The 19,668-nt window shown below is 40.0% G+C and overlaps 1 protein-coding gene across 1 annotated transcript; it reads right to left on the reverse strand.

Moving 5' to 3' along the window:
- Positions 1 to 453: 453 nt before the first annotated feature.
- Positions 454 to 19,528, reverse strand: pggt1b (protein geranylgeranyltransferase type I, beta subunit). The gene is made up of 9 exons (XM_030738154.1): positions 19,388 to 19,528; positions 17,748 to 17,866; positions 16,102 to 16,166; positions 15,688 to 15,839; positions 13,974 to 14,106; positions 12,465 to 12,510; positions 9,791 to 9,975; positions 8,049 to 8,157; positions 454 to 3,906 (listed from the first exon to the last, which is right to left on the reverse strand). Exons 1-9 carry the CDS (start codon positions 19,513 to 19,515, stop codon positions 3,740 to 3,742), a joined length of 1,104 nt encoding a protein of 367 aa, XP_030594014.1. The 5' UTR covers positions 19,516 to 19,528; the 3' UTR covers positions 454 to 3,739.
- Positions 19,529 to 19,668: the final 140 nt, after the last annotated feature.

The following is a 19,668-nucleotide window of genomic DNA, read 5'->3' on the forward strand; positions in this document are numbered from 1 at the left end:
TCTGACAGACTGATTCAGCTACGCTGCCACACAGATACAGGACATCTGTCATAATGTCACATGACACATCTGTCTAGCAGAGAATCATCTGTTTTCTGATGTTAATCGTTCATTCAAAACCCGCACGATCACAACGCTTAACACTCTGCGCTCTGGACCCAGACACGTGGCAGAAAAAGGATGGCTTGATACTTACGTTCTTTGTTACCTATATGTAAACTTATACTTTTTATTTTGATTTCAAATCAGTTTTTACCATATTATAATAGGTTTTGTCATATTGTAGTTTATTTTACTGAGCTCCACACTAATATAGTTCTTCAACTATTTAGTTATAGGTTGTGTTTACCATCATTTTTAATTGCTGCAACAGAGAAATTTCCCAGCTTTTGGGATAAAGTGTGTCCTATCTAATGTGAAAAGATGCATGAACACACCCACAGAAACCCAGTCTGACAGTTAGCACAAGTTTTATTTACCATACATACAGTTTGCACCAAGCCAAAGCCAACATTACTTCCTTCAAAGCTGAAGTCCAACAGTACATTATATGCCAGCATTTGCATATCCAGTTCCTCTTACTGGCACTCACATCACTGTAAACCTTTTTCTGTTGCACAGTAGAAGTCACGTATTCATAGACATTTACGTGTGTATCTACACTCAATATTTCTACAAAGCATAGAAAAAATAAATTCCATTACCTTTATTCTTACATTATTCATTATTACAGTATGTATATTTATTGATGAGATTGATCACAGGTGGCTGCATCTCTAAAAGAAAACAGATTTCACTGCAGCTGCATTAAAAACACAAAGCCATGGCCCCCTCCCCTGTTTTCGTGCCATTGGAAAGAGTCTGGACTGCGGTGTGATGGGGGGGTGAAAAGGAGACGCAATGTAACAACTATTGAGACACAGCCTTCATCTGCAGGAAGTGGCAGATCCATTAATCCAATCTTTCATGCTTTTAAAGAAAGCGTCCGCAGGGAGCGTTTGTGCAAAAACAAAATCCGGTAAAAATCATCCGTCAGCTTACGTCTGATTGTATGAGCACAATTAGCAAAGATGGGAGGAGCAAAGAGTTTACAGAGTAGTTGTTACCTTTCCTGTATGTTTACATTTAGATTTAGATGAGTCCTTCTCTTCTTCCTCCTGTAGGAAAGACAAATATCCAGGGCGTTTGTTGACAGTCACGTATTCATAGAGCCAAATGTAACCTAATTTAAGTATGCTGCATGTGCAGAAAAGCAGCATTCAGAGAGCACTGACCCAGAACTATGCTACACGAGGCACAAAGTCAAATTTGAAAGAGTACTTATAAAAGCTGAGGACAGAGACACAGAGTCAAGAATCTGTATAGGAAGTAAAAGTGACGTAAGAAGATGCAGGGGAGACGAGCTCACTAAATTTCACCAGATCTGGCTCTACAGTGGCACAGCAGGAGTAACAGTTTTCTTTCTTATATAACAAAGCAAATCACAACATATTGATTCAAGAATATTACAATGAATAATGAAGAAAAATCTTTTTTTTCTTCTGAATTTACTCTCTTTACTTATCCAAAGCTTAAACCAGCAACTGCAACATCTGAAAAAGGTGAAATTAGATTGCAGTTTTCTTAGGAAAAATGATACTATAGTAACAAATTAGTTGAAAGCAGATCAGTAATAAGTGCAGCAAAGCCTATTGCCTCAGGTGACGCATATGAACATAAATTATAATAAAGCATAACATCGGTTAAAAAGCAGTTGTTTTTGCACCAAAAAACAACTGAGGAGTCAGAGAGGACACTCCAGCCTCTGTCGGTTTACTTTTAATAATAGATGGCTCAAATTATTTATTTATTCACCTCTCCTCCCCTCTTCTTTCCTCTGTCTGCGCCTGGTCTGTAACCTAACTGAAAAGGAGGTCAATTTGGAGGGAAGGGAGATGAAGCCAGCTAGTTTTATTTTAGATGGTGGAATAAAAAGAGAAGATGTGAAACAATTTTTGTATGCAGTCCAAAGTGAGGCTGCACACAGTAAATACTGCAGGGAGCAGGTGTTTGCTCAGACAGGACGTGGCTGGAAGAAGATGGTTATGTTGCTTGCTTGGAATCAGAACTTGAGGTGAGGGTAGGAGGGCAGGAGGTGGTGGTTGTGTTCAACTGAGTATCGTGTGTCACTGTAAGGATTGTTTTTGAAATTTAAAACCCTCGCACTCTTCTCTGTGCCTCGGGTCAAGGGTAAAAGGCAGGAAGGGTTGCTTAAATGATATGTGAGCTGTGTTTAATTCCTTTGAGCATCTGTGTAGACAACCCTAACAGCACTGCCTCAGTGATCTGGGGTCTGGGGGTCAGATTATTGGTCTTTGTGGTGAACACTTTAGGATAGATGAAACTATACTTGTTGGATAACGCTTGCTTCTGTTTCCTGACACTCTGTAGTCCATTCTGCACATGTTCATTGTTACCCTGCATCCTTTCAGCACTGAAAATAACGGCACTGTTCAAAGGAATACATTTCCTCAAGCTATGATGCTATTGTCTCATCTTTTCCTACCGATTTCAAGCTGGTTATCGCCTTGCTGGGAGCATGGAAGCTAGCAAACGAGCACAGGTCAGGATGCAGGAGTTGTGGGGTGTCAGGATGGGGTCAGCTTTCCCCCTTCTTAACAAACTCCCTGAAGAGGCTCAATCTTGTTTCTTTTAGCCTTCAGTGAAAAATGCAAGCAGGAAATTACATTTTCTGAAATGATTTGCCTGTAGCTAAACCCATAACCCACTTTTAAATAGTTTTTTTTTTTTTTAAAACATCACAGATTTGCCCCTTAACCACCTTTTCCATGGATTTCATCCCAGGAGTTCTTTAATTTAAATCTTGATCAGTGCACACAGCCTGCAGTGGAAGATAAAGTCAAACCCTCAGGAGAATAAACCTGGGCTGCTATCACCTTTGGAACAGAAGAGCTGGAGGCTTTAGAGAAGTTCACGAGCAATGTGAGGGTGGAAATGTTACGAGGGCAATAAACACACTCACCCCACCCCCACCGCAAAAAACAGATGTATACACTGTCTGAAAGAGACTGTCTGTGCCTCCGATTCTGTCTTTAAAAGTAAATGAGATAATTCACCTTAACAGTTTCCACATTTCCACCTTAAAATTGCCCATTTATGTTTAAAATATAGAGACATTATTCAGCAGTAGCAAAATCACAGCAAATAAACCTTATAAAAAGACAATTTAGATGCTCCCAGTCCACGAGGGAACTTTAAGACGGCGGTTCTTATGCGCATATGTAGTGAATCTGTATTTTTGATCCTTGGCTAAGAAGATATTGTTCACAATGATGATGAGCAGGAAAGCTCAAAAGGCCATTATCTAAAAACTCAAAGGAACAATGGAGGCATCTGAAATTTCTTCAAGTTTCCAGCAGCTCAAATTTGACTTTCTGGCACATTTTTATTCCCACGAACCACAAACCGCACTGTTATTGACTACTGTGCAAATAAAAGGCAGCAAAAAAGTGAGGCTTGTGGTTCTTTAACGGAAGAGTTGCTTTGGATGAACTTAAAATCAGCTCCCCAAAGTTACTGCTTTGTAAACAGTCTTAATCGAGCCTTCTTGAGTCCTCACATGAGATGGGCTGTCAGTAAGTGACCAAACCTCTTCGAGACGTCCAGTCGTCGCTGACTGCTGTTAGATGTCGATGATAACTGAACCTGTTTGGAGGGAGAGCTGTGGTTCATCCTGCTGTCAGTGCTGACTTCTGCAGGTGTCAGTGCTGTCTCGCCATGTCTGCTGCAGCTGTTGGAGGTACTGAAAGGCTCTCTGGGTGATGTTAAGACCGGGGTGGACCTTCCTCAGATTGGGCTCTCCAATCAGGGACAGACCACATAGCCCCAAGTAAGCATGCAGAGGGTCTGATAGAAGAAAAGAGATTGAAAGAGGGGAAAGAAGAAACTAGGTCAGCGTTGGTAACATGCATCACAGCATAAGCACCTGTATGTGACAGGTCTGTCGCCTTTGCAGTGCTCATAAACTGATGCATCAGGGCTCAAAGCAGGCCAGAGAAAAGCTAAGCTGCGTTCTTTTCTTTAGCTTTATGAAACAACTGCAGCATCACACAGCAGACATCAGTGCTGTCTCCACACTGAAGAGTAAACTGTGTGCAATGATAACTTCAGTAATGTGTTACAGTGCTGTGAAAAAGTATTTATCCCCTACTTGATTTTCTTTGTCACATTTAAATGTTTTCGATCACTGAACACTTTTAAAATGATGATTTCATTCATTAAGGGGAAAAAAAAAAAAAGCTTTCAAAACATAAACCTAATAACTGGTTGTGCAGCAAGAACTGCAAGCATTTCCAATAACTGGAAATTAGTCTTTCACATCACTGGGGAAAATTCTTAGCCAACTCTAATGGGACACAAACCTTCCAAAAAGTTCAGCTTTTGTCTCGTCAGTCCACAGCATATTTTCCCAAAAGTATTGGGGATCATAAAGATGTTTTTTGGCAAATGTGAGGTGAGCCTTTGTGTTCTTGCTGGTCAGTAGTGGTTTCCTCCTTGGAATTCTCCCATGGATGCCATTTCTGCCCAGTCTCTTTCTTATTGTTGAATCATGAACTCTGACCTTACCTTCTTTAGATGTTGTTCTGGGTTCTTCTGTGACCTTCTGGATGAGTCGTCAGTGCGCTCTTGGAGTAATTCTGATTGGCTGGCCACTCCTGGGAGGGTTCACCACTGGCTCTCACTGTGGTTCGCTGAACTCCCAAAGCCTTAGAAACAGCTTTGTAACCCTTTCCAGACTGACAGATGACAACGATGTTGATTCTCAGCTGTCCTTGAGTTTCTTTACATTGTGGCATGATGTGTGGAGAGATCTTTTAGCCTACTTTACTTTGTCAAACAGGTCCTCTTTAAATGTTTTATTGATTCTTGATTACTGGCAGTAATCAGACCTGGGTGCGGTTAGTGAAACTGAACTCTGCTTTCCAAAAAAATGAGCTTAATCACTGTTAATTCATGATTTAACTTTTTTTTTTTTTTTTTACATTAGGCCAGGTAGGTTTGGATAGCTTTGTTCCCTTAATAAATGAAATCATCATTTAGAAACTGCATTTTGTATTTACTTGGGTTATATTTGTCTAATATTAAAATTTGTTTGATGATCTGAAAATGTAAATGTGACAAATATACAAAAAAAATGATATCAGGTAGGGGGCAAATACTTTTCCACGACACTGAACAGATTCAGTCTTTCCTTATTCACAGTAAAGCTCTCATGTTCCGAATTTTGAGAGCACCACGGGGAGCTGTTGACATTTTTTTCCCCACCAAAACTATAATTACATTTTCCTTTAAAAAAAATAAAAAATAAATAAAAATCATGATATCCTCTGTGTAATATTACAGTAGAGAAGAGTGGAATTTCGTTTCCGAGCATACAAAATGGCATTTTAAATAAACAAAACAACTTTAACATCTTTTTCTAGAAAAAAGCTGGGACAGATAAATGTGCCAGTTGTCACTTTACCCATCCATATGGAGTCAATAAAACACGAACCTAATTTCACATAAAAACCTCCACCATATGGTTTTCTCGCACTGAACCTTTAAGTCGATATAAATAATGCATGTGGGTTGGCTTTGTGGCCGTTTACCTCCCCTGGGATGACAGTAAAAGCTGCACAAGCCACTAAATGTAGCAGTAATTGAATTATAATGAAATGACAGCTGATTGGACTCAGACATTAGAATCAATCAAAGGACCATTAAGTGCATGAATCAGCAGTCAACAAGGACTAAAACTAAAGGCTGAGCAGAAGAGATGTCTCAATCAGTCCAAGGTTTCAGATAGGGTTTGACTGATAAGGACATCATCAATTTCAATGTAGCAACCTAGTTAGCAAACTGTATATTTATACAGAGTTGCAGAGGAACACTATCATTAAAGTGGAATCATTTATCTGTATATTGCTATTTGCTCTGTTTTAGTCACCTCTATCTGGCACTTCAGCAGCTAAATGCTCCACTGTGTGGGTCCGAGCAGGCAGCACACACAACTGTTTTATTTTCTGAAAACGTCTGCAGGCTGGGACTGAGCAAGCGGAAACTTACTATAAAGCTCTACAAAGATGAGAGTAACTGCAAGCTTATCAGACATCTTATAGATTTTCACAGTATTCTCCATTGTCTTATGACACATACAGTACTTCTTGTAACTCTTTTTGAGGTGGTCTTAAGCAACAGTTCTGGATGCTTTTTCATCCAATTTCAGTCCAGCTCTTGTATCTGAGGAATGTTCTTTTGTTTGTTGAACTTAAAACACTGACATTTTCAAGCACAAAAAAGGAACCTAACTCAAGGGATGAACCAGTGTTGTGTCTACACATAAACAACTTAGCAGCAAGCCAATTTTAAATTGTATCTTTGGGGACTTTGTTACTAGCAGCCTGGCGCAAAAACCACAAATTTGTTCTTATTTCTTTTGTCATAAATAACAGTGTGACTGAGATAAAATAATATTTTTGCACCACCATGTTGATTCCCAAAGAGCTATTAGCCAAAAAATTTGGTATATTTTAGCAAGGTGTGCAGTGAGTCCTTTATTAAGTTTAGGAAACCAGACAAGTCGGGGACAAATGAACTTTCTTCATATCCTAAAGAAATAGGAAAAAAAAAAATGGTGGAGGCTCTGTCATGTTTTGGGGCTGCATTTCAGCCAGCACTGTTTTCAAAATTGATGGAATTATGAATACATGTATGTTTCCATGTATGTTTGCACGTGTTTCAATAAATGGCTGCCCCTACAGTATTTCCCCATTTTCCAAGCAAAATATAAAGAAATGAAGGGTGACTCAAGACTTTTGCACAGTACTGTAGTTCTATGAAAGTATTGATTAACACCACTTCAAAGCATTCCTTCCAACATGAATCAATATAAGGCACCTTTGATCATGAATTCATTGTTGGACCAGTGCACTAATGACGAGAACCAAGCTACGCCTTCTGGTCACGAACTGTCTCTCGCTGGGGTCATAAAAGCAGAGACACCCACGTACAATAAAGACCAGAGCTTCCTTTGTGACGACTGTGTGGTTCCATCAAATTCTGCTGCGTCATTTACAGTGAAAAAGTCAGGCAGTGAAAGGAGCTGTGGATTTCTTCCTGGATTTTTTTTTAAACAACTGATATTTTGTTGGTTCAATTTAATCACTTTGAACTGGGTTTTCAGCCACTCTTGCGCTGTGTAATCCCACATATTCCTGTTAATCAGACTGTTAAACAGTAACTGTGGACAAACTTGGGCCGTGTCCAATGTTCAAAGTATATTTGACTTTATTTGGTGCAGATCTGCTAAACAAATACACAACACCTTCTTTTGTTCCATGCTATTGTTGCTGTCCCATCTTCCCAAGCCAGTTCCTTCCTGTACATGAGAAGCTGTGCATGACTCAAACACATAGAAGTCTACTGCTGCAGTCTCTTTTATTTCCTAAAACGCTCCTTTGTACATCTATATTCACAAGGCTTTGTCATCCCACTGTCTACCTGCCCTATTTACCTCATTGTTCCTTCCACCCTGTCTTCCCTGCTCTGTTCATGTAACGTGAGGAGCCTGATCTCCTGTGTCCTTGGCTACTGATGAACAATCACCTCATCAATTACACAAGAAAACTCAAATACGGACCAGACAAGCAAGTAGACCATTGAAGTTTAGGGTTACAAGAGACTATCCACTTATCTCAAATAAAACTGGCAACCATAACTCCACCCTGACCTCTCTGTACCTGCGGAGGGCAAGAAACTGTTCAACTGAAAGAGAGAGAGAGAGGAGAACAAAAGAATCCAAACTGCTAACATCCACCTCCTTTTATACTTGAGATATTTAGAGCTATGGCAAAGTATAGCAACCTTACTTAGACTTCTACACAAATCCCTCTACAGAGACAAACAGCAAAACTGACTTATGTAAAAACTAGGCTTTCTAACAGTCAGGTACTTTTTGCACTTTATCTAATGACTGTGTGTGTGTGGATGCACTGCCAGATGTTTACCTGGATGGCTGTCAGGCCACTTGGCGAAACCGCCCACCAACCGATCCTGAGTAGACAGGATGAAGCTCCTGTTCTTTTCAAAGTTCGTATACTGGAACACATCTAACAGCTGGAAGAGAAGAGGAAAAATTTGTTTACAATAATATTTGCAGGAAAATCTAACAAACGAAACATACATCATAAATCACACAATCAGCTGCCTAATATTGTGTTGGTCCCCCTTTTGCTGCCAAAACAGCCCTGACCCATCAAGGCAAGGACTCCTCTAGACTCCTGAAGGAGTGCTGTGGTATCTGGCACTAAGATATTAGCAACAGATGCTTTAAGTCCTGTAAGTTGCGAGGTGGGACCTCCATGGATTGGACTTGTTTGTCCAGCACATCCCACAGACTGAGATCTGGGGAATTCGAAGGCCAAGTCAACGCCTCAAACTCGTGCTCCTCAAACCTTTCCAGAACTATGTTTGCCTTCTGGCAGGGCACATTATCCTGCTAAAAGTAGCCACAGCCATCAGGGAATACTGTTTCCATGAAAAGGTGCACATGGTCTGCAACAATGCTTAGGTAGGTTGTACATGTCAAAGTAACACCAACATGGATGCAGGACCCAAGGTTTCCCCAGCAGAACACTGCCTGAAGCATCACCCTGCCTCCGCCACCTTGCCTTCTCCCCATAGTGCATCATGGTTCCAGGTAAGTGATGCACAGGCACCTGGCTGTGCATGTGATGTAAACATGCTTTCGGTGGTGGGCAGGGGTCAGCACGGGCACCCTGACTGGTCTGCAGCCCCATAAGCAACAAACTGCGATTTACTGTGTATTCTGACACCTTTCTATCAGACTGGTGTTTGCATTGACATAAATCAGAGTGCTGTTTATTATCATTTTAAATTGGATCAATCTACAGATTCAAATACACTCAGTTCTAAAGAGGCTGAGCAGCTTGTCATATGACTGCATTTATTTCCACAAAGGTGGAAACCAGTGATTACACACACAACTGATATTCTCCATCTATACAGATATCAGAGGAGAAAGCATCAAACCTCAGTGTGTGCCATGTGCAAATATTTTGTTTGAATGTGCAATTTTATCCCTCTGGCACTGTGCTGACCCACAAATTCACTGTTTTCCTGCACTGGTTTGCTTTTGCTTGAGTATCGTTTTGTTTTTGTGTGTGTGTGTGTGTGTGTGTGTGTGTGTGTGTGTGTGTGTGTGTGTGTCTGTCTGTCTCAGGGCTTTCATGTGTTTTCTTGGTTTGCTGACAGGCTTTTAGTGTAAGCAAACCAAACAGTGTAAGTGTTCAAAAATGTTTCATATTTAGCGAATACCAATATATTTTAAAATTTCATACATAAACTTAACATTTTAAACGTTCTGTAAATGAGATTATCGGCAACCCCACATTTTCCCAGTGTCTTTAGTAGAAAATGAAGCCGCACTTCCTCACTGTGTGTGCTGTAATCTGAGCTTCCCTGTTTAGAGTTTCAGTGACCGTGCATCCGTGTGGGTGCACAGGAATCGCTTCCTCTTAAACTGCTGGCTTCCTCGCATTTATAAAGAGCACACGGTGAAAGTAGTGAGACACATGAAACAGCAGAGTTTTTTCTGGAAGGTTCAGCTTCATTTTATTTATCATATCTATCTAATTTGAGCGCACTCTTTTCAGGACCCAGTGGCACTTTAATGCATGCTAAACGGCGTCTCTGTATGCGTGCACGTGTCTGGTACAGTGGTCTTTACCTCCAGTGTAGCTCCCACCCAAAAGGAGTAGCATGTATCTACAGGTTTGTTTGGGCGGCCATGGAAACCGCTCTGCTGCCTCATGATGCACCAGCGTCGGATCCGGTCCAGTTCCCGCTGACTCAGCGCCTCCTCCAGTCGCCCCATCAGACACAGAGAGGCTATAGCGCAGTACGTCCAGCCACCTACACACACACACACACACACACACACACACACACACACACACACACACACACACACACACACACACACACACACAAAATATGGGCCAATTAAATGTGACTAATTTGACAGTGTATTCAGCCTGAAAACCAGCACCAGTGGTTCATATGTTTTGATAACAAGATGATTACAGTGCACTGCGATGAAAACATAGATTTCATATCTGCGTGTGGGCTCATTTACTACCAAATAATTGATAGGGTAAAAGTGAGACTTACAGGACGCTTTCTTTGAGAGCTAGAACAGCATAGATCTACCTTATGTTTCAAATTAATTCATAAAGATTTGAGACCTTTGGGTGGAACAAAGATGTTTTAGAGTTAAAAACTGAAAGCAGAGCATCATGCAAGCTGGAGAAATACCAACATGAAAATTTTGATTGAGCGATAGCCACAAATGAACACTTATATTTATCACCTCTTACAACCCGGCTGCCAACTGCTTTCATTATCCCCACTCCTCTAACTGACCTCTACACATTATGAACATCACAGCCAGCTTATCTGTGTTTGTGTGAACGTGGTAACGTGTGAGGGACAGACACAAAGAAAAGGTGGGGTGAAGTGTTTGGGTCACGAGTGTAAATCTGCCAACATGTTACACTCGCCTCTAATCAGCCGAGTCTAGCTCACTTTCTGCTTGAGGCACAGGAAGAAGGGATAAATATAAATGTCAAACACAACTGTGGGGAATCCTAACCATTTACTCCAACTGCAGGTTTGGGAAAAATCAGCTTTGTAATAAAAATAGTCCCTAAAAGTAAATTTCTGTTTGGAAAGCATACCAAATATTCACACATGAATGTAATATTATTTTCTCTTGGCCCAACATATATAGTACTGTAAAAGCCAGACTTTTTTTAAAGTGGGCTTCTTCAATAGTTCTCCAATTCTTTCTGAAGGTCTTTCAACGTTGATCTTTGAATATTAGCTGCTTTTTCACTGATTTTCACTCCTGTACTTCTACCTTAACATTTTTATTGTTGAGTCACTAAACACTGACCTATGACTCAGTCAGGCCTAAAATAAGGCACCTAACTCAAGGGATGAACCAGTGTTGTGTCTACACATAGACATAGAGGTGATTCTCAAATAGCCATTACCCTAAAACTTGGCATATCCGCAAGTGGTGTGTGTGTCCTTAAAAAATTTGAGGAAACTATAAAATGGAAGACAAAAGAAGAAGCAGCAGGCCTAAAAACTATCTACAGCAGATGAACAGTATCTGAAAGACAAGTCCTTAAGAAATAGCAAAACATCCAGCAAAGACCTGACACAGCACCTGAGAGATGCATCTGGTCTTTCAGATGATCCACCTACTGGTTCTGTCATGGTCTGGGGCTGCATTTCAGTCGGTGGTGTTAGAAATCTTGTCAAAATTGATGGAATTATGAACGTCTGATTTTGATCCATCATGCAACACCATCTGGAAAGCATTTGATTGGCCACGACTTGCCCTCCTCAGAGCCTAAACCTCAATATTATTGAAGCAGTGTTGGATCATCTGGACAGAGAACGCAACAAAAGGCAGCCGTGTTTGCACGTTTCAATAAATGGTTGCACCTATTTCCCATTTTCCTAGCAAAATCTAAATAAATGAAGGCTGACTCAAGAGTTTTGCACATCACTATGTGTGGAAACTAACAATTGGGAAATTTTTTGAGGTGTTTTGAGGAGAATGGGTCCTACCTTAAGAAAACAACCATGCACGGCATAAAAAGAGAAAAGTGTACTCTGCACACTTTTTATAATACCCCATTTTACGTATTTAACAACAATTATCAGCAAAACAGTGCAACGCAAACAGCGTGGGAGGTCTTGCTGCTGAACAAACACACACTTTAGAGGTGGATGGGCATCTACTCTGTATCTCTACTGATGTGTAATCAGCCTTCAGACAGAGAGTTGGCAGGCATGCATAAGAGAGCTGAGTCTCAATAAAGCCTGTAATCACAGAAGTTGAATTTATTTCAAGGAGCGAAGCCACTGAGATGCACTAGAATCTGTGCCTTCAAGCAGTTTTATTTTTTAGATGTAATTTATGCATTCACAACGCATCACAGAGCTACCAGGAAATGGTTTCTACATCGTGCCAAGAAGGTGACAGAGAATCTGTTACTGAGGAATGCTTTGAGAAGTGTGTGTGTGTGTGTGTGTGTGTGTAAGAGCATGTATGATGAAGGCTTATGTGCCAGAATAACACAGTTCAATTTGAGTGGGGGGAGAGCTTAATAAGAACAAGTACTGTATCTATATAGAGGTATTTAAATGGCTAATCCCTTAAAGCAGTTAGCACCATCAGGGATTTTCATACCTTTTACTGCCAACACACCCACAAGTCCTTTGATCTGACATGAACTTAAAATTCAATCATATATTCAAACATATTTGTGCTGCCAATCATGTTATTTTTTTCTGTGATGGACAAAATCATTTCAGATCAGACTCACCATGTGACTCTCGCCCAGCTCCCTGACCAAAGCCACTGTCATAAGACTGGAGAGAAAGAGAGAGAAATATTAAACTTTATCTGACAAAAAACAGACAACAACAACAACAACAAAAAAAAACAACACACACATCACTCTGCTGCAGAAGTATTTACACTGTACACTGACAACCTGCTTAAAAAAAATTAATAAAGTCATGAAGCATCATAAATTTGTGCTGTAGTTTGTAGAAACTACATAATCTCAGTAAAATACAAGAACATAAACTGAGAGTCCAGCAGAGTTCTGAGGACTGAACAGAGGGACAGAAGACTTCCACCTCTACTATAAGGATAATTAAAATATAAAATATAATTTTTTTTTATTTGCCCTTGGGTGCATATTTGGAATCTATGCTTTTACTGCATATCCACCTTTTAATGAAAAAAGCAGGAGTGATGTCAGATTTTCTTTTACCTAATATCTCAGTCTAACTTTTTAATGGAACAAAGCTGCTCAAAATAACTGACAGTAATGAATGAGCAGGCGCTGTGGCCTCATTTTGAGATTACAAATGAGAACCTGGAGTATGTTTCATAAACCCAGATAAGATTACCCTCTTGTTTTAAATCTGTCATGAATCTGACAATTTTTAAAGCATATTTATGGAAAACCACCACCTGCTATAATCAGCAGCTCATACAAAATATGCAGACTGAACAACAGATGGTACATGGGAAAAACTAACAGTGTTTTTTGTCCCTGTGTATGGTCTGATCACGCCACAACAATAAGGTTTGTAAATGAATACCTACCACCATTCAAATATAGGTGAAACTTTGAGTGTGGCCCTCTGGCACATACCCACCCATCATCCGGTGCTTCTGGTATACTTACATTCACCAATAATTAACTTGCTTTGCAAAAACATTTTGGTATCCACCCAAAAGTACGGAGCCAGTTATTTACACACCTGTGAAACAATGATAAACTATGTAATAAAAGCCCCTCGTGTTAACTGTCAAAATTATATGAGCTCATCCTGATATATAAGCTGAAGTTTAAAGATTTAAACTTCTGCTTTGGGAACTTGAGTTGTGTAAGTGCTTTGATATGTTGAACCCCACGTTTGATGGAGGAAAAACCAAACAAAAACACTGAGTCAATAGTTTGATAAAAATATCACTTGGGTGCAAAAGAACTTCTCCTGGTAGGGTGGGGGGGAAACACTGCTACAGCTTCAAGACCACAATGTACTGCTCTACCCCCTCCATTTATTATAAATGAAGTATTTCTAGGCAGAGTGCCACCTCCTGAAGGTGGGTGGCCTGTTTCTTCTTATTCAAATGTTGGCGCGCTGCTTTGAATGGTGCGCAAACAGCGGTGGTTGTTTACTCCCCGTTGGCTTGGTCTCATTGCATTCAATTATCAAGGATGCAGCTACATTTCACACTCTCCCCAAATTTTTAACACATTTACAACTTGCATTTTTTTGTTGTTGTTGTTGTTGCTGTTTTAACATCTACTCACCAAACTTGCTCGGATGTACTCAATAGCCTTTTGGATGTCCATGCCTGACCAGTCATCCAGGATGTAACAGATACTGGCTGCACAGTAGATAAACCGTATGTCATTTTCACTTCCTTCTGGCACGGAGTAAAAACTGGAAGCAAGAGGAAGCAGTGAAGACAGAAGAGTTATTATATTGAGCCGATTCAGGGAGCGACTTGTTTGTTGTGTTTGTTTAGAGGTTGTCGGTTAATGTTGCCTACTTCCCTTTTTTCAACTTTTTTTTTTTTTTTTTACTCACTAGTGAGGAAGCTGTTACATTTCTTGACAGCAAGTGAATTTGCCAAAGTTACTGGGAATTTACACTTGCCATTGTCACCCTTATGAATGCTGGTGTGCCAAAAGTTACGTCACAGCTGCTGATGTGCAATATTTCAGTGATAAATCAGTGCAGAGGGCAGAGATATTTTCAACTGGAAAACATGAGATGTTCTGTAGAAAACAGTACAAGTAGAAATGACAAATGTAACCTCAGTCTCGACCAAAATTTGGGTGAACACCCATTAGGTGATCATTGTGTGCAATTTTAACTAAAATTTTACCAATATTCTTCTGAAAATGGAAAAGTGACCCTAGGTCTGACCTATATAGTAGGAGGAGTAGCAATTCTTGTGACTTGTGGACTAATGGCAGGCATCTCACCATGACATGAGCTAAAAACCTCTTGATTGCTTTGCTGCTCATTTTATCTTCCAACACTGATGCAGTAATGTAATGAATGTTTCTGGGCTGTGACAGCACACCGCAAGAACGACTATAAATAGTTAAAGGAATATGGTGATGTCACAGTTCCCACAAGCAAAGACCGTCTTCAACAATAAATGCCGCTTTAGTAAGGTTTAGTCTGCTGTGACAGCTAGAACAGAGTAGTTAAAATTATAGAGCGGGGGTGTCAAACATAAGGCCTGGGGGCTGGAATCGGCTCGGCAAAGACTTCAATTTGGTCCACCGGACAACTTTGGAAAATATGGAGGAAGGCATAAATTTTAAACTTTAAACTGTATTTTCACAAGTTTTACATCTTTTTCTAATGATTAAGACCTCCCCTATGGCCATTCACACTAAAATAAATAAGTATTAAATAAACAATTAAATGACAGAAAAGTTCCTGTTTTTTTCACTTTCTAGTATAGAAATATCCGTTTCTTTTTTTTTTTTTTTAAATGATGCCCCCACAGTAAATCATTTCTTTATCATGTAGAAAAACTGTGACATACTGAAAAAAATTGCACTTTATTTTCTTATATTTAGATATCTCAGGGATTAAATGTGTAGTTAAACTTCTTTACACTCACAGAAAGGGGAGTTTCTATGGTTCAGCCCACAATGTTTGACAACCCTGTTATAGAGAAAGTCTTGTCTCATTCTGTGTTGCTATTTCATATGATGTCACAAACTGTGGCTGCGCTAAATGCAAAGTGTTTGTTTTCTTGCTGCACTATCTGTTACCAGGGGTGGCCACTGGCTGACTGGCCACACTTTGGGAACCCATGTACTAAAGCGTGTACGCTACCTGTGTCTGTAGACTTTGACTAAGAGCTGCTACTGTGGAATCAAATGTGAGTCAGTCCATGTTAAGGCTGCTAATTGTTCCCCTGACCTCAGGTGTATTTAATTCAGCGTCAGGGCGCCAAAGTAAATCAGAGCACAAGTGCACATGTGTGTGCGTACTGACCTGCCATCCTCCAGCTGCAGTGCTCTCAGACCAGCCAGACAGGCCTGCTTGTTAACCCGGCTCAGGTCATCTCCAAGTATCAGCAGTGAGCACAGCCCAGTGTAGGTCATGGCTACATGACCACTGTCATAAGGATGGAGCACACCTGGCCCCTGGAGAAAATATGAAAAAGGGATGATATTCATACCACTGAACAATTGTGGATGCAATGATAATGGTTCTGACTACTAATCCTTCAGCTGCAGGGAAGAATAGCAAAATATTTGTAATAGGATTATCATAAATACAGAAAACCAGAGCAAAATAGGGATCACAGTAGTGAAACTGCCTCTAACACTAATGCAAAAGAAGGGGAGGCTTTAGTTTTTACAAAACAAAACTTCAAAAAACATGCTGGGTAAGCGATGGCAGTACCTTAGTGCTGTAAGGGATTCCGATATGTGACGATCCTCGAAACCCACACCGACTTAGGTTGGATTCTGAAAAAGAACAACAGCAGAGTGGCTGGCAGAGTTCAGCATTACATACTGGTAAAGAAAAACTGGAACACAGAAAGCACTACTAGGTCTTAAGTAAGAAGCTCAACTAAAAAATACAAACAAAAAGAGCACTGCTGCCATCTCCTGGTTATGATAGAAACACCACTTATAATAGACAAAATATCATCAAGCTGCAAAGATTTTACAACATGCTTCAGCAGAGTTTCAACATATGATAATGAAACTATTCTAAAAATCAACATTTTTACATATGGCACATTTACCACCATTATATCTACAGATCATTATGTCCTGAGTGGCAGATGCCATTCTCACTTATTGTTGAGTCTGTTGAGCAACACATTTATCACTTTAATTATGTGTAGATATACAGATTAATTCACTCAAAACACCTGCAATTTTATGCCAGAAATGTATTTCCATACTGATGACACATTAGGAAATCTCAAGTGCCTCCCGAGTTGTATTTTTCACATCTAATGACAAGAAACCAGCACGACGCCTAACATATGGTGGCAACAAAACTGAAAGCAGTCAGGCATGGCTATCCCTCTGTAATTTCTGTTGATGTCTTGAATAATTAACTAAATGGGCATCTAAACAGATGGCACAGATTGGCTTGTTAGAGACAAAAAAAAAAACAAAAAAAAAAAAAAACAAGTCATTAAAGATTTAGAGTCTTACTTTCCCTGATGAACGGTGGTACAGTTATAACAGGGTGGGTGAGGAGAACACCTGGAAGTCGGTATCTGTTTCATAATCTGCACTTTCAAGTTTGACAACTTTGAAGTTGAGAAACATGAAAAGCCAATCCTGAAATGTACCCTGGAGTAAAATTCTTTAAAAGGCAGTAAGCTTAAGTTCCCAAGAGCCCAGCTATCCCACAGTAACCCAGTCTCTGTCCCATCCTGATGACACCTTAGAGACTAACACACACTTACAGTCTTTAACATTAATAAAACAACTGCTTTCAGTTTTTTTGCTTGCATTTTTTTCACACATAACTCCTTAAAGTTAATTGTACATAAAAGATGGACCAAAAAGCTAGATCAGATATCGGTGACAACGGGACAATCTCTTCAATTCTGCTCCATGTTGTTTACTTCACAATGCGACAACAGCAGTGCGCCGCTTACTAGCAGGCGAGCTAACACAGCATGTAGGAAGCCAACACCAAAGTGACAGCAGTTCAGAGGCATTTCATTCCCCTCCCTATGCTTTGTTTGTTTAGAGTAAATGTTTGCTGAAGCCAGAGTACGGGACCCGAGGGCCAGTTGTCTTCCATGCAACCGCAAATTTATTTATTTATTTTTTAACAACTCCACATTCTTTCTAATGGCCTGTACTGGCCATTAGAAAGAATGTGGGCTTAAGCTGGCTTTAGTCAGTCTAACCCTAACCCTAACCCCTAACCCTTAAGCTTCAGTCAACGTAGAACATGTTATTCCAACAACTATCTATTGACCTACCAACTTGTGTTAACCTTTTTAAATACATTTCTTACTGATAATTTTTGTACTGACATTTTTAGTTTCAAAAGTAAGAAAATGTGTGACTTACGATCCTCAGTAGGCAGAACCTGTAGTGAGTAGATATACTCAATCATGATGCTCCGATCAATCACATCAAGGGCATCCAGCACGTCCAGACCAGACAGGGCAAAAAATACGATGGTCAACCTAGAAAGGTCAATTTATTTTTAGTTATTAAATATATATTTGGGAAAAAGCCATGCAACAAATCAGAGGCAATGTAAGATGTGAGCAGTTATATTAGTTTATGGAGTCTTATTCGTCTTTTCAGCTGCTCCCTTTAGAGACTGCCACAGCAGATGCATCAGTGTCCCCCCGCCTTCACTGCAACCATGAACCTTCCCTGTGATCTTCTTCTTTTCCTCCCGCTTGGCAGATCCATCTTCAACATCCTTTGTCTAATATATCCACCATCCCTCCTCTGCACATGCCCAAACCATCTCATCCTGCATAACTTTGCCCCCAAAATGCTCGACCTGAGCTGTCCCTACGATGTACTCATTTCTTATCTTGTCCATTCTGGTCACTGCCAATGAACATTTTATCATCTTCGGCTCTGCCTCCCGTCTTCTTGTCAGTGCCACCGTCTCCAACCCATACATCGTAGCAGGTCTCACTATCATCTTGTAAATCTTCCCTGTCACTTTTTGTTGCCATCCTTCTGCCACAAATCACCCTTGACACTCATCTCCATCTGCTCCACCTTTCTTGCACGCTCTTCTTCACCTCTCTCATGCACTGTCTATTGCTTTGGATGGTTGATCCCAAGTATTTAAACTCATCCACCTCTGTTCATCTTCCCTATTACACCTGTCTCCCTCTCATTCACACATGCATTCTACTTTGTTTCTAAGAAGTTTAATTCCTCCTCTCTCTAGGCTCTCTTGTACCTGCTCCCTCTTCTCACTACAGGTCACAGCCTTAAAGGTGCTCGTTTGCCAGATTAAATTTATCTTATTAAAGCAGCTGGGTCAAAGTGGTAAAGGTGAGGCTAACACAGCAGGGTACATCTTTGTTTCATGCTCTTTCATGTTTTTCTTTAAATAATATCACACAGGTTAAGTGGCAAAATCCCAAAAACTATAACGGAAAAATAAATGGACCCAGCAGGAAATATTTTGCTTGTTTTGGTTCAATTCTTTACTCAGAAAACTATAAGCATTTAAAGGGGAAAAAATCTTATCTAATGGCTAGTCTGTAGTGTTACTTGTAGTGCCTACTTTAAGTTTCATTTATTTTACCTAAATTATGGTAAACCTCTCAGTTCATTCTACATTAGGGATGCATTTTCTTATAATGACAGATAAGCTTATAGTTTGTAAAGTGGCATTTTTCTTTAATTAGACAAAAAAGTTGAGCCACCTAGAGAATTAAGTTACATTTACACATTACGACACACTGTAACACTTAAGTGAGACAAATCATTATTTCGATGATAAGAATAATGATATAATGGCCTATCACTTATTAATAAATACCTCACTGTATTGTTTTAATGTATGTTTATCTGCCATAATTTGGCTAAGCTGGAACTAGCAGCTATGCTACACTAAGTAGCATTAGCCTCCATTCAAAAATGCTGGTAGAGAACAGTTAGCCTAGCTGCTAGTGAAGTTCTTCAAAAAAACATACAAACTAGAGCATCTTTGTTAATTTCGGTGAGCTGACCTGGTTGTTTCCAGCGAGGCGTACCTCTCAGGTAACACCTGAAGTGTTCGCTGAAAGAATCGTACATGTCGATCTCGTAAAAAGTCTATTTGCTCAAATTCTTCAAACTCGTTCTCCTCTTCCGCCATCTTTGCTTTCGCACCTATGAGAATCCTTTTCCGTCACGGGGGAGTTTCAAAATAAAAGCTCCTACTACTTCGGTTTACCTCAAGCGCAAACGTAACTTTGAAATTTACAAATTAATCAATCTTTATTTAAAAAAAAAAATTAAACTGAATTGG

The sequence above is a fragment of the Archocentrus centrarchus genome, chromosome 9 (assembly GCF_007364275.1).
Source record: "Archocentrus centrarchus isolate MPI-CPG fArcCen1 chromosome 9, fArcCen1, whole genome shotgun sequence".
In the NCBI taxonomy this organism is placed as follows: domain Eukaryota; kingdom Metazoa; phylum Chordata; class Actinopteri; order Cichliformes; family Cichlidae; genus Archocentrus; species Archocentrus centrarchus.

Bases quoted from the DNA above. Each gene is read 5' to 3' on its own strand.
- pggt1b (XM_030738154.1), bottom strand. From the start codon at position 19,515: ATGGCGGAAGAGGAGAACGAGTTTGAAGAATTTGAGCAAATAGACTTT. The intron at 15,840-16,101 runs GTACTGCCATCG...TATTTTCTCCAG, and splicing joins GAATCCCTTACAGCACTAAG to GGGCCAGGTGTGCTCCATCC. The intron at 9,976-12,464 runs GTGAGTCTGATC...GTGTGTGTGTAG, and splicing joins AGCTGGGCGAGAGTCACATG to GTGGCTGGACGTACTGCGCT.